The sequence below is a fragment of the Acinonyx jubatus genome, chromosome B1 (assembly GCF_027475565.1).
Source record: "Acinonyx jubatus isolate Ajub_Pintada_27869175 chromosome B1, VMU_Ajub_asm_v1.0, whole genome shotgun sequence".
Lineage (NCBI taxonomy): Eukaryota > Metazoa > Chordata > Mammalia > Carnivora > Felidae > Acinonyx > Acinonyx jubatus.
Genome location: NC_069382.1, coordinates 47,867,100 through 47,880,797, shown reverse-complemented (window position 1 = coordinate 47,880,797; position 13,698 = coordinate 47,867,100). Strand labels below are relative to the sequence as shown.

General features: G+C 43.5%; 1 protein-coding gene across 3 annotated transcripts in view; it reads left to right on the top strand.

Moving 5' to 3' along the window:
- The window catches only part of CCDC25 (coiled-coil domain containing 25), a 37,184-nt gene extending 30,614 nt beyond the window's left edge, over positions 1–6,570 (top strand). For all 3 annotated transcript variants that reach the window (XM_015070180.3, XM_015070182.3, XM_015070181.3), the window contains 2 exons: positions 336–381; positions 5,025–6,570. In XM_015070180.3, coding sequence (XP_014925666.1) covers positions 336–381; positions 5,025–5,054 — 76 coding nt within the window. In that variant the 3' untranslated portion in view covers positions 5,055–6,570. The remainder of the gene's footprint in view (positions 1–335; positions 382–5,024) is intronic.
- Positions 6,571–13,698: the final 7,128 nt, after the last annotated feature.

The window sequence follows — 13,698 nt, the reverse complement described above, 5'->3', positions numbered from 1 at the left end:
TCCTGTAGCATCTGCGACCTGGGCAGTATGCCCCGACTAGGAATCCGATCTGCTCTTGGCTGTAGATGGATTTCCTCATCTGAATAATGCCACCTACCTCCCAGTCATTGTGGAGATGACATGAGTCTGAGGAAGCACTTTGTAAACTATAAAGCACTGGGCACATCTTATTTACTGTTCAGAGATCTCTGCCTCTTTTCTGTTGCACTCTCCTTGAGGGCAGTGATTATATTTTCTTCCAAAAAGACCCTCAACAGTGCTGGATGCATGGTAGATGTTCATGAAATACTTGTTGGCTGGATAACCTGATTGCAAATGTGTGTTTCTTCTTCTAGGAGCTATTCGTCGCTAATGAAAGTTGAGAATATGTCTTCAAATCAGGTATGTTCAAGTTATTTGCTCTAATGTTGTGCCTTAAAATAATTAAGAGTTTTTAATATTGAGTTACTAGCCAATACCGACTCGTGTGTTGCTGATGGCTTGACATGATTCGGTAACCATCGTACACTCAAGTGGATTCTATGAGGCATCGCCCCTCCTTCCCTGTGGACTCGCTCATGTATTTAAAGTAGGTCACCTCATGGAAAGAGATTGTTGTACGTTGTTGTGAAGTGTGGTCTGATAGTACTTCCTAAGATAAAAAGCAATGATGATCCATATTACAGTACTGAAAGAATCTTCTTAGCATCAGCACCTAATTATTTTCTTAGAACTATGTCAGAGACTTCTTGTCCATGAGTACTATCTTCCCCGAATTTATTTTCAAGTGACTGGCAATAGCACAGTTTAGCTATCACTTAACAATCTGCAGAAGATTGAAACTGGGTGAATATATTTGCTATATTGCGTATTTTATAGTGTAGTTTACAAATACAGTTGACCCTTGAACAATATGGGGGGTTAGGTACCCCAACCCCTTACCCAGTTGAAAATCTGCATATAACTTTTGACTCTCCCAGAACTTAACTACTGGTAGCCTACTATTGACCACAAGCTTTACCGTAACATAAACAGTCAATTTAACACATGCCCCTTTTTTTTTTAGTTTATTTATTTTTGAGAGAGAGAAAGAGGGAGCATGAGTGAGCAAGGGAGGGGCAGAGAGAGAGAGACTATCCCAAGCAGACTCCACACTGTCAGTGCAGAGCCCGATGCGGGGCTTGAGCTCACACACCAAGAGTTCTTGACCTGAGCCAAAATCAAGAGTTGGATGCTTAACTGACTGAGCCACCAGGCACCCCAATTAACACATATCTTATGTTATACATATTATGTACTGTATTCATACAATAAAGGAAGCTAGAGACAAGAATATAAAATCATAAGAAAAAGTTTATACATTTACAGTGCTGTACTGTATTTATTGAAAAAGATCTGTAAAAGTGGACCTGTGTGGTTCAAAACCATGTTTTTCAAGGATCAACTATATATGCTTTAGATCTGTGTTGTGTAGGATACTAGGCACTAATTACATGTGGCTATTTAAATTTAATTAAAATTTAATTTAATTTAAAAACTCAGTTCCTCAGTCATACTAGCCACATATGGCTAGTGGTTACCATATTGGATGGTGCAGAAATAGAACATTTCCATCATCACAGAAAATACTGTTAAGCAGTATTGCTTCAGATGCTTAGAAATAATTAATAGAATGTAAGATCCCTTAAAGGTCATCTAGTCAAACCCCATATTTAGTTCATAAATTGGAATTGTTAGTAGGACTTTACACCTTGTTCATATCTGGATGTCCTTCTAAAAATGAGTAAGAACAATATTCTTATTCATGTCTCTGTGAAGAACTAAATTTATGAGGCTTCTTTGTGAATCAGAGATGTAGCTTTGTACTTTATCCTGAAACATTCCAGGGTAGCATTATGTAATTAAATACAGCCTTGAATTTGAAGTTTAGAGCCTTAAACTGTCATTTACTAATTGGATAAGCCTAATGAAGTGATGTAACCTCTCTGAGGGAGATTTCATCAGCAGTGGAAGAGACCTGTTACTTCATGGGTCTGCACTAAAATTTAAACAAGGACATATATATGAAAGTTCTTCCTTAGTCTATGAATATAAATGGTCATTGTTATTTTTTATTTTTTATTATTTTTTGAGAGAGATACTGCATGAGCGGGGGAGGGAAGGAGGAAGAGGGAGAGAGAATCTTAAGCAGGCTTCATGCACCAGCATGGAGCCCGATGTGGGGGTCTATTTCAGAATCGTGAGATCAGGACCTGAGCCAGAATCAAGAGTTGGACACTTAACCAACTGAGCCACCCAGGCACCCCAGTCATTGTTATTTCTTACTGATAGAGTCCTTAGTTGCTCTTTTCCCACACAGTATCAGGATTAATGATGATGAGATGTATTTAATCGCTTCTGGAAACTACTCTTAGATTTCTTGGAACTCTTAAAACAGCTTAATAGTCAAACAAGTCTTTAACGTACCCTAAATCTAATGTCTTTGTTTTGTGCTTACTGTTGTTTATCAAAATGTTCTGTTATTTAGAGACTACGCCAGCAGAAATCTGGCACCTATATGATGTTATGTACAACATTAGGCATTTTCATTTCCATCATTGTTGATTTTTAAAGTTTGAGCGTTCTGGAATTAATACACACAGACAAATATACACACATATATCCATACACACACATACATGTGATCTGATCAGTGACAGATGTTAAAAGTTCCAGGATTAGCAAGTCAGATTTGTAGAACAAAGGATCACGAACTCTTCTACCTTTCCCCTTCCCTCTGTTGCTTGTTCCTCTGTCCCTGAGTTCCAGGTTTCAATCAGATTCACATTTCCAAGGAAGTTTTTGCACTGGGTATTTTTATTCTCTCTTGCAGTGGAAGGACTCTTACAGCTTTCCCCCAGACTTCAAAAGAATAGGTTTTAATTCTCCTTGTAACTTTCTGCTGTTGAGGGGATTACAGACCTTTTATGATCTAATTTGGCTGCACACTCAGTTGATTTTCAGTTAAAGCCTAGTGTTTATATAAGATAGGACTTGGTTTTTTTTTTTTTTCTTTTTTTGAGAGAGAGAGCACGAGCTGGGGAGAGGGCAAAGGGAAAGGGAGAGAGGAAGAGAGAATCTTAAGCAAGAACCATGCTCAGTGCAGAGCCCATTGCTGAGTTTGATCTCACGACTCGGGGATCATGACCTGAGCTGAAATCAAGAGTCAGACGCTCAGCCGACTGAGCCAGCCAGGCGCTCATAGGACTTGATTTTTAATTAAGCTCATATAAATTTATCAGGAAAAATATGAGTCTTCCACTCTGAAGTTGGTTTTAATTTTGAGCTTTTGTTCTATTTAGAATAATTCTTTTCAATCTGTAATTTCTACCTAGCCTTTCTAAATTTGGTGCCAATAAACAGTTAACTTTCAATTCAGTTTTATTTGCTTATCACTTTATAGGTGGATGACAGGATACCTATTTTGCTACATTGAAAAACATATTGGGGCGCCTGGGTGGCTTGTTGGTTAAGTATCTGACTCTTGATTTTAGCTTAGGTCATTATCTCATGATTTGTGAGATCGAGCCCCGAGTTGGGCTCTGTGCTGGCCGCTGGCAGCATGGGGCCTGCTTGGGATTCTCTCTCTGCCCCTCCCCCACTCACACTTGCCACATGCTTGCTCTCTCTCAAAATAGATAAACTTTAAAAAAAAAAGAAGGAAAAACATATTGACTCTTAAAGGGAATCTTAAATGTAAAAATTGTCCAAATAAAGTCTTGGTCTCAGACATATATTTAAAAGTTACTGTAATCCCCAGATACAGATCTGCAGACACACCGGAACTCTGCGGATCTGACTCCCGGCCTTTATAGAGAGTGACACACTTTCATTGTCACCAACCCAGATTATCTTAGAGCATTTTTCCTCCTCAGTGTTCCAGATCTAATGCTGACCTTCGAGATAGATGGTGACTCTCTGAACATCTGTAATGCTGTGATTTCAGCGTCAGACTCTAGAGCAGTCACAGTTCTGGTTCTGGCATAGAGTACCAACAGGAGTTTTCTCTGGGTACAGTTATCTAAGACATTTTTACTGTGGCCTGGGTGCATTGTGCTAATTGAAGAAAAGCGCAGAGGAAACTACTGAATGAAACCGGAGATCAAACCAAGACTTCAGACCATTGTTTCCTGCCTATATCTCCTGTTTCCTTACCCATCTTTCATAAGAGCTATTAAGAAGGTGAAAAACATATACACCTGTAAGCCTGAGCCCTCTCCTCTTCTCTAACAGCTCGGGTATCAAACAATGGGAAAGAGAAGCTGCAACAATTGATATGTTCAGGTTGAGACATTTTCAAGCGAATGTCCCAAACTTACACTATTAGTAAACGTTGGCACCCGGAGCAGTGTTCAGGGCATGCGGTAGTTCAAAGTGGAGTCTGGCACTCTTTTGTACTTGGCCTTCAGGACTCGTGTATAAGCCACACAATAAAATCAGCGCCTTTATACTACATACCATCATGTCGGGTTTTTAATCAATAACTTGGCAGGCTAACTAACTTGGTATCCAGCCTGTGGCTTCCTAATCACTTTTCCTATTTAGAAAAAAAAAAAACAAAAAACATCTTGCGATAACCTTGAGGCTCAAAATAATGGAATGTAGACCAAAGAAGGGTTTGCATACTGGCAGTATCATGGGCAGAAGGTTTGAGGCAAGATCTGTTTGGATTCATATCTTGGTGTATTTGTTGAAGGAGCAATTACGTTTTCTTCCCGTCACACTTGTTACGTCCTATACGAGGTCAGTTGAGCCTTACTTCATACTTTGGAAACCGCTGGTCACTTGCACTATGTTATTGACAACTTAGAGAATCCAGCTCTTTTAAACAACTCCTACTTTGAGATAGAGAATTCGTGAGTGAATTTAGTGATTTTACTTTTTACTTTCTGACCGCTGCAGTTACGTGTGAGGAAGCGTATTACTTAAGACTAATTGTGTACATTTTTTAAACGGAGTTACTTATTTTGAAGGCTTTCACAGTGTCCCTTTTCTCTTTCCTACAGGACGGCAATGATTCAGATGAATTCATGTAAATGGAGGAAAGGACCTTTTAAAGATGTGAATTTAGGGACAGTTGCAGACGTTTTGATTTCATCTGTGTTCTGAGTTATAAAAAAATGAGTAAAATTCTACCTTCATTCTACACAAATATTACCAACTTCAGAGTTTAAAAAAAAAAGTGTTTCCTTTTTTGCCAACAGAAAAGGATCAGATATTTATAATATATTTGGACTTGAAAATAGCATATAACTTTAGGAAAGTGAAAATATTTTTGCCGGAACATGTCTTAGTACCTCATGAAAGTTGGCTGCCCTTGTTCCTGGGATAGACTTTAGAATGAACCAGCTCTGAAAAGTATTTGTTACTGTGCTCTGTCCCTGAAAACAGATGTCTTGAAAAGCTTTTCATGTTCTTAAAATAGCTTCTTCTGTTAAGAAGGATGTATTAGTGAGCAGTATATGCGAATGTTCCCCTCAGCCTTGATTTCCTGACTAGAAAAAAAAAGCTTATGGGTTTTGATGGTGGTGGTGATATTTTCAGAAGGTTGCTGGCTTCAGTATTCCCGTTCCATTGTGTCACCTGAGTCTCTTAGCGGAGTTGTCCTCAGCTCCCAGCTTGTCCTAACTTCTCCCTTCTGCATCCTTTCTCTGAGTGAGGGCCTCCCCCCCAGGTACCATTGTACTTAGAGAAGTAGTCAGTGTTCATCAAGGTTGGGCGTGTGGCAGTGTTTACCTGAACGCCACGTAACCCAAGCCACGTGCCTGACGACTTCCAGGCTCTGGAGCCATTTCTCAGCACTTGAGGGGAGAAACCGGAAGGCATGCTCTGCGTCCTTTTGAAGATGTAGGTTACCTGATTTTTGTCTTGGGATGCAGCCTAAAACAAAAAGTCCATGTTGCGGTTATGATTTTAGGAAAAAAAATTAAGCATTTCATGAGCCAGCCAAGTAATTTGTTTATTTACCTTGAAATAATATTTATTTTGATTTGTAACCCCAGAGTTCAGATTTCTCAATTGTAGACCCAGTAACTTAATATGTAACAAGACTGCTCATCTGAACCACCTCCTCTCCAGTGTGATTCCAAATAGAAGACCTATTTTTATTGCAGTCCCTGTAGGAAGAGACAAAACAAAACCATGAAAGGGGAAGAGAATAAAGTCTGCAGGTCAGGAGGCATGCAGATTCACATTTTAACCACACCCAGAGCTCTACACGCAACTTCTTTTATTCTTCACTGTATTCTAACCCAGCAAAAATTATCTCCTCCAACAAATACTCTACCTATAATAGCACTTTGGAACTATGGGTAAAACCAAAAGACTTCAGTGTTTCTATTTATCCCAAATTGGTGTGTGGAGTTGGAAACTGGAAAATTTCCCTGAGGCATAGCTCAGCCAGATTTTTGAGAGGGGGTATGGGAAATGACTCCAGAAATTAGTGATCGTGTGTGTGTGTGTGTGTGTGTGTGTGTGTGTGTGTAATAATATTCACCCTGGGGTTCTGTGATTTTAAAAATATAATAATAAAGAATCATTTTTTATTTGGAAGGACATTGATACATGAATTCTTAGAATCTGCTCATTATCCCCATCCCCACGCTGGTTTGGGGGATGATCTGGCTCTAAAAAAAAATACCCTCATCCATCTGAGACTCAACATGGCAGGTTCTAGAGGGGTATCTTCTTCCTCCCCCACTGTCACATGCATCTCGCACCCACACCAGATGCCCGCTGGGCCAAAGTGCATGACCTTCCCCAAACCCTCTCTGGATTGAGTGTGAGCTGATAGCGGTACCTCTTCAGTGAGCTGGCCGCCTTGCCCGGTACGGAGGCACGTCTTTCATGCTGCGGCAAACACCGAAAACGGGGACATCTTGCCTCTAGCCCCACCTGCATCACCTCACCCTGCCACCACTTCCGAAGGACTCCTCTGTACCCCACGTCACAACAGGTGTAGGTAGGACTTTTGAAGCAGACCTCTATTTTGAGTGCAGTGTGAGAGATCCTGGGGTCCGAATTTCAAACATGTCTTAATTCTCCCCACACTGGTTTACAACGTCAAGGCCTCTCTGAATTCTCCAAGTTGGATTCCTAGCTCCCTGCCTGTGTGTGTTGGGCAGTCTTTTCCCCAGCACCCAGGATCCCAGGAAAAAACAACAACAAGGACATTTTCTCTTGAGGACACTGGTTCAGTAACAACAGGTCAAAATTCTGGCACTGGAGCCATCTCATTTCTTGCTATTGGCATGTTTCCTAAACTTCCTATAGGAAAATTCCCAGTCGTTACTTTTATGAGCTGTGCCCTTGATCAAATCCGTGCCTCCTGAGGGCTTCTCTTATTAACTGTTTCATTTTTCCCACTCACCTGCCTGTGGGTGAGGTTCACATTATTGAATTTACTTCACAAACTCTGCTCTTACTCTTACAGCTAAAGAATTTGTTTCTTATCCACCTTTGTTGACCTGGGCTCACGATCTTCTGGCAGGGGAGCTCTGTCACAGTTCCTGTGCAGGAACACGTATTTGGAAACTTCCCAAAGCACGGAAGGCTTTGACATGAGCAGAATAGGCAATAAGCGTTAGCTGAGCCCCATCGGTAGCTCACGTTTATTTTGTTGTACTGTTTATGACTCTGTCTCGAAGCACGGGTTTGGGTGAGCCTTTTAACTGTTCAGTGCCAAGGTTTCCCCACTCAGGAAGGAAGGCGTCAGGAGTACGCAGAGGAGTGGAGAGAATTTAGCCCTAGCCTCCAGCTCAGAGCCAGTGCTCTCCCTCCACGTTTGCATCTGAGAGGGGAAACCCTTGTTCTCATAGAACAGGTTATGGGGAAAACTGCACAGGGTAGGGAAATAGAACACTTCTCCAGTTCTTCCTAAGCTGTGATGCCAAAGCCTGCTCTTTCTGTGTTTGGTTGGAAGTGTAGCCTGGTGAATAACAAATCCCATACTCAACATGAGTACAGTAAAGTCGGTGGGCAACCTTCTGATGTTAAAGTAGACTATGAAACAGTCTGTAACTTAATAAAATCAGAAGTGTAAAATTAGAAACTTAAATTCCAAGCTGTCAGCCTTGACCCGTGTAACTCCAGCGAGTGTGACAGCTCAGAGATGAGGAAGCCACTGCCAGTGCCCAGGCAGACTCACATTCGAGTTTCACTCCGTGACAGCTCTCTGCTCGGCACACGTGGGCCCGGCACAGGGCAAGAGACTTTATGTGCGCTGTATCATTTCACGAACGAGAAGATGCCAGCTGCATAGTCATCATGTCCCAGATGAATGATACGTAAAATTCAATAAAAGCTTATAGTTTGAGTAGAACCAAGTGTGTAGGGGATTTTACTTTTCACTTTGCTCCTCCAAGCCTCAGGCTCACTGATGGGCTCTGCATGCTTATTTTAGGCCAGTAGGAACGGGGAGGTTCCTGGCTGCCTGAAATGATGCCCTTCAAACAGTTTTGTTTCTTAGTGGGAGGAAAAGAACAAACTAGGGTGAAGGGAAGATTGCCTAGGAATCCGGGAAGAGATTCCAGGAAGAGAAGTCAAAAGCCTGGAGCTCAAGGGCCATGATACTTGAGCTCTGGTATGTGAAGTTCACGACTTGATACCCCGCCTGCCACAAATCCTAGGGGTCTGCTGAGATTTTGACCAGGACGAGGCTACAAATGTGAAGACTTGCTGGAATGATACCCTTGAGGAGTGGAGTGGTCCAGACCAGCGTTGTTGACAGCTGCACCCCTTCTGTGGCAGTGCTTATTCTGTAACTGAGTGCGTTTGCAGGCAGGTATGGGGGTAAAGGGAGCCACAGAAACATTCATGTTTCTCTCCCAGCTGCAAAAGCATATTGGAATTCTTAAATGAATATTAGAAGACATTTGAGTTCTGTTTCTCACTGGTCGGGGCAATACCCACATCCATTTGGTTTTCACCTCCTTCACTATGAGAATTCTGGAGTTTTAAGGTTTTTTTTTTTTACTTTTTTTTAATGTTTATTTTTGGGAGAGCATGAGTAGGGGAAGGGCAGAGAGAGAGAATTTAGAATCCGAACGAAGCAGGCTCCAGGGCCTGCACAGCCCAATGTAGGGCTTGAACTCCCAGAACCGCGAGATCATGACCTGAGCCAAAGTTGGTTGCTTAACCGACTGAGCCACCCAGGCGCCCCAAGAGGTTTAAGTTTTTGAGTAAATTAACCCATATGGGAAAGATAGGTTGAAACCAGAATTTTCATACAAAAACACGTAGAGATGAGTGCGTACCCCTGTTAGAGTCGAGGGTACACTGAAAACACAAATGCTTCTCTGACACTGTGTGTTAACCATGGTTGATCATTAGAATCTACTGCCCTCTGTTTTTCTGCCTCACATTGATTGCTCTACTGTGTCTTTCTGATTTCATGGTATCAATTACTTGAGGAACTTTCCACCTTCATGCCCGTGACTCTAGTTCTGCCCCATGGCCAGGTGAAATAAGAAACCTCCCTGCTGTTGGCACATACTGATTGGCACTGACCTGGCATTTTCTGCTTTTGTTGATGGCCAAGGAATGGAGGCCAAGGGAAATGAAGGCTCACCCTTGAAATCTTATGTAGCTTTTACTCGTTCCCAAACCTGGTGCGTGGGTGTCAATATTTAAGGCTGGGGGGGAAGAAAAACCAACTCTCCCAAGTCAGTATGCGTTTTCATTCCCATGTCAATCCCATCCTGTAACCACTGCAGTAAAAATACAAGACTAATGGCCTGACATTTCACATCCTGCCTAGATGAACCCTTCGCTGCCCGCACTCCTGCTGGTATTTTGGTTTCTGCCTCAGCAGTTTGCCCTGCATAGAGGAGGCTAACATTTGCTTAAGACTTCTGGGATATGCTTATGAGAATAGGATCTTTCAGGTTTTAAAGGCTGGCCTGTTATTCTTGAACCTTTTTAGCTTCTTGGCCAAATCCAGGGTCAACGGGTCAAAATTACAGACTGAAAAAGGTAAAGAGAAAAACAGTGTTAGAGGCAGTGCCCTTTATCCAGTTCAGCCTTGCCAGAATTCTCTTCCATTGTGAAGCGCTTGGCTTTGTTCTGTCACTTCAAACTCTGACTTTTTAATTTTATAGTTAATGTACTCCGTGTCAGTGAGGCTTACATAACCTCTTTCAAAAGTAGAACTGTTTTAAGAGTCTAATCCATTTTCCCTTTATTCCTAAAACCAGTTCAAAACTCCCCTTCTCGGGGCAGCCTTCCCTGCTTGGCCTCACCTGCAGGCGTTCACTGAGACTCGCCCTGGAGTGCCCAGTGGTACTCTGTTCCAGTCCCTGGAGCCACAACTAGGGGATGCCCTGACCCCATTTCCCTCGGCCCGGAAGGCAGCCTGGCCTAGAAGCTGGGCCTGGGCTTCTATCCTCACTGCCTCCAATGTCCTGTGCAACCTTGGAGGGCTCACTCAACCTCTCCGAACTCCATTTCCTCTGGAGGGGGCTCCGAGCTCCAGTGTTCCTTCATCTCTGCTGTCTGGTCCATTACAGAGTAATGGAACCCGGGCCTGAACAGCATGGTCGAGGTGTACCTGGTAGGGAACAGTTCCCAGCACTGTGTCCTCTCCCCGACCTCTGTCCACGGGAAAGCAGACATTCGCATTTGGGTGGCCATCCTCCTGGACTCTGAGACTCCGGACCGCCACAACTTTGACCTCTTTACCAATGAAAGTTTGCCCAACCGTGTGGGCTATGCCAAGGTGAAGATCACCCTCATCGATGAGAATGACAACCAGCCCATCTTCAGCCAGCCACCGTACAGTGCACAAAAGTCACCGTGGGGACCTCCGTGCTGACAGTCCTGCTCCGGACCTCGCATGAAACTGTGCGGGCCCTGCTCTCTTTGCCTTTGCTGTGTGCTGGTCTATCCACGTCACCTCTGAGAGGCTTCATTTCCTCATCTGCAAATGGGCATGAGACATCCCAAGGCTGCTCTCCAGAGGTGTGAATGTTGGATGTGAAGGCATCCCTGGGCAACCGTCATCTCCCAGTCTCCCCCAAGGTGCTTCCAGAGCTCCTAGCAGGTAGTATATTTTGTGGCCACACCTAGCACCCTGCCCCTGCCTTTTCCTGAGGTCAGCCTGGTCTTTCTACCTCCTTTGCTGAAGGAGGAGCTGAAGTTACAGCTACCTGCTTGGGAACTGTGAAATTTCCTTCTCCCTGACCTTTTCTGGGACATTATTAAAAAGTTTGATGTGGGGCGGGGGAGAAGTCTTTGCAAAGGGGTAGAAGGTCTCAAATAGACAGGGCTTAATTTTGGTCACAGAGAAGCCTTTACAGGTGCATGCGGTTAGAAAATGTTTCCTTTTTCAACAAGAAGGGAGAAGGCAGTACATCCATGTTCCTGCCCCTCACCCCCAAAGTGAGGTCCTGCTTGGTCCCTCTTCTGCCATGGTGAAAAGCATTATCCATCATGTTTAAAACCAGTTAACGATTGGAGATTGGTAACAGTAAAACCTTGGTGAACAGAACAATACATTGATTACCTGGACTTGTTTTTTCCTTCGTTTCTATTCAGACAACCTCTCATGCGTCAGGGATTAAAGAAAGTGCTGGAAACACAAACCCTCCCGCACTTCAGTTTGCCCACTCTTCCATGAAAGCGCCGTGAATGAACTCCACTGGAGGAGCCCCCCACCCCCAGGATCTCCTGGGATTCTGAACTGGGAAGAATGTTGTTGACAATGTTTTCAAAAAACAAATATAAAAAAAATGTTTTCAGTTATATTCATTAGATATAAAAGGGCAGAGGGCACAGCTTTTTAGGGCAATGAAGCTACTCTGTGTGATCCTGTATGGTGGATACATGTCAATATCCATTTGTCCAAACCCATGGATGTACATCAAGAAGGAACCCTAAGGTAAACCAGACTCTGTGTCAGAGGATGGGTCAGTGGATGTTCGTCCATGGTAACAAATGTACCCCTCTGGTGGGAATGTTGATAATGAGAGAGGCTGTGTGTGTGCGTGGGGGTAGGTGATAAATGGGAAACCTCTGTATCTTCTCAGTTGTGCAGCAAATGTAAAAGTGTTCTAAAAAAACAAAGTCTACTTAAAAGAAGAAAAGGGTACAGCGGGACAAGTGTTCCCAGTTCTCCTTCTTGGAGGCAACCAGTAAAAACCACCAGTTTTTTTTTTTTTTTTTATCAAAGGTAGAATTTCCCCATCTGGACTCAGCTTTCGCTGGGGGATTTCTGCCTGTTTCTTGGCCTGGATGTAGCAGTGGCTCAACTAACAAGGAGAGGGAGAGGGGCTTCTCTCTGCCTTTGCCTCCTGGGGGCATCTAAGCCAAAAGAAACAGTGCAGCCACTTCCCAGACTTCCCTGGCTGCTGGTGCTTAGGGGAAGGCAGTGAGAGAAATGGAGAGGAACAGGAGGATTAGGAGTGCCTTGGTGTCCCCACCCACAGAACCACCTCTGCTTGGACACTGAGTTAAAGGACAGGCTGTCCCTCAATGAAATCCTGTGTTCCAGTTGAATCTGAGCTCCGTGGAGAATGGACACAAGGAAAGGAAGAAGGCTGCTTGCTTTCATCTCAGTTTGTGCTTGAGGGTGGGAGAGGGGGTGATGGGGACAGGACTGGCCTCGAGCAAGTCAAGATGTCCTTGCCGCCTACTCCCTTAGCTGCCCAACGCCCAGTGCTTTTTCCTCCCATGACACAGAGGATGGGAAAAAAGATCTAGTGAAGAATGTTTAAAGTGTTTTCCAATAAATAAGTAAATAAATAAAATGTTTTCAATTCTATTAATTAGGTTTAAAAGGGCAGAGGGCACAGAAGGGTGAGGATTTGCACAGTAAAATGAAGGAAAAGGAGCCGGACACCATTTCCGTGCCTAGGTTTTATCTTTAGGAGTGTGGACTTCAGGAACACTCAGCTCCTTTTCTATGTGACTTAGCACAAGTCAGTTGTTCCCTCTGGGCTCCCCTTTGCCCGCTGGAAAATGGGGAGTAGGACGACAGCAGGGTAAATTCAAGTGCTGTGGGGATCAGGCAGGTCATGGGAATGAGGGCCCACACACACCCCATGTGAGCTTCTAAATGGGGCAGCTGCCTCTCAGCTCTGGCCAATGATCGCCACGGGGGAAATAAGTTTTTATTAACCGATTCACCAGAGGGGCTAAACTTGACAGGACAGAAAAAAAGAAATGGCTGTTTTCTCCCAGGCCTTTCTTCAGTAGTACTCTGGATTCTCTTGCTCACCCTCTGATGATATCTTGTACCAATAGATCAGATTCCGGGACTTTCTGATCAACTTCCCAAAATGGAACGGTTCCATTTTTAAATTACAGCATCCTTTTAGATATTAAAAACTTGATCATTTAAGTCAAAACTGTAGTCACAAATATAATTCAAAACTTCAACCCACCTGCTAGTTCAGGTCTGACTGGTCACCGCCCCTTCTAGCTCTCCCCAGATGCTCTGATGTTCCCCTCTTCCCCAGCAGTCGCTCCCCTCAAAGCAGGGCAGAGACTAGAAAGATAGACAAAGGCCAAGGGTAGGGATCTTTTGTGACTGTTGTAATCTCACTATTGGTGGGTCTCACAACTGGAATGTGAGTTCACTCACCTACTTACTGCTCTCAGCTTTACGACTTCACGAATACCCAATAAATAGCAAATGACATCATGAATCTGATTTTTAAGTCAAATTTGTACATGCGAGCTCAA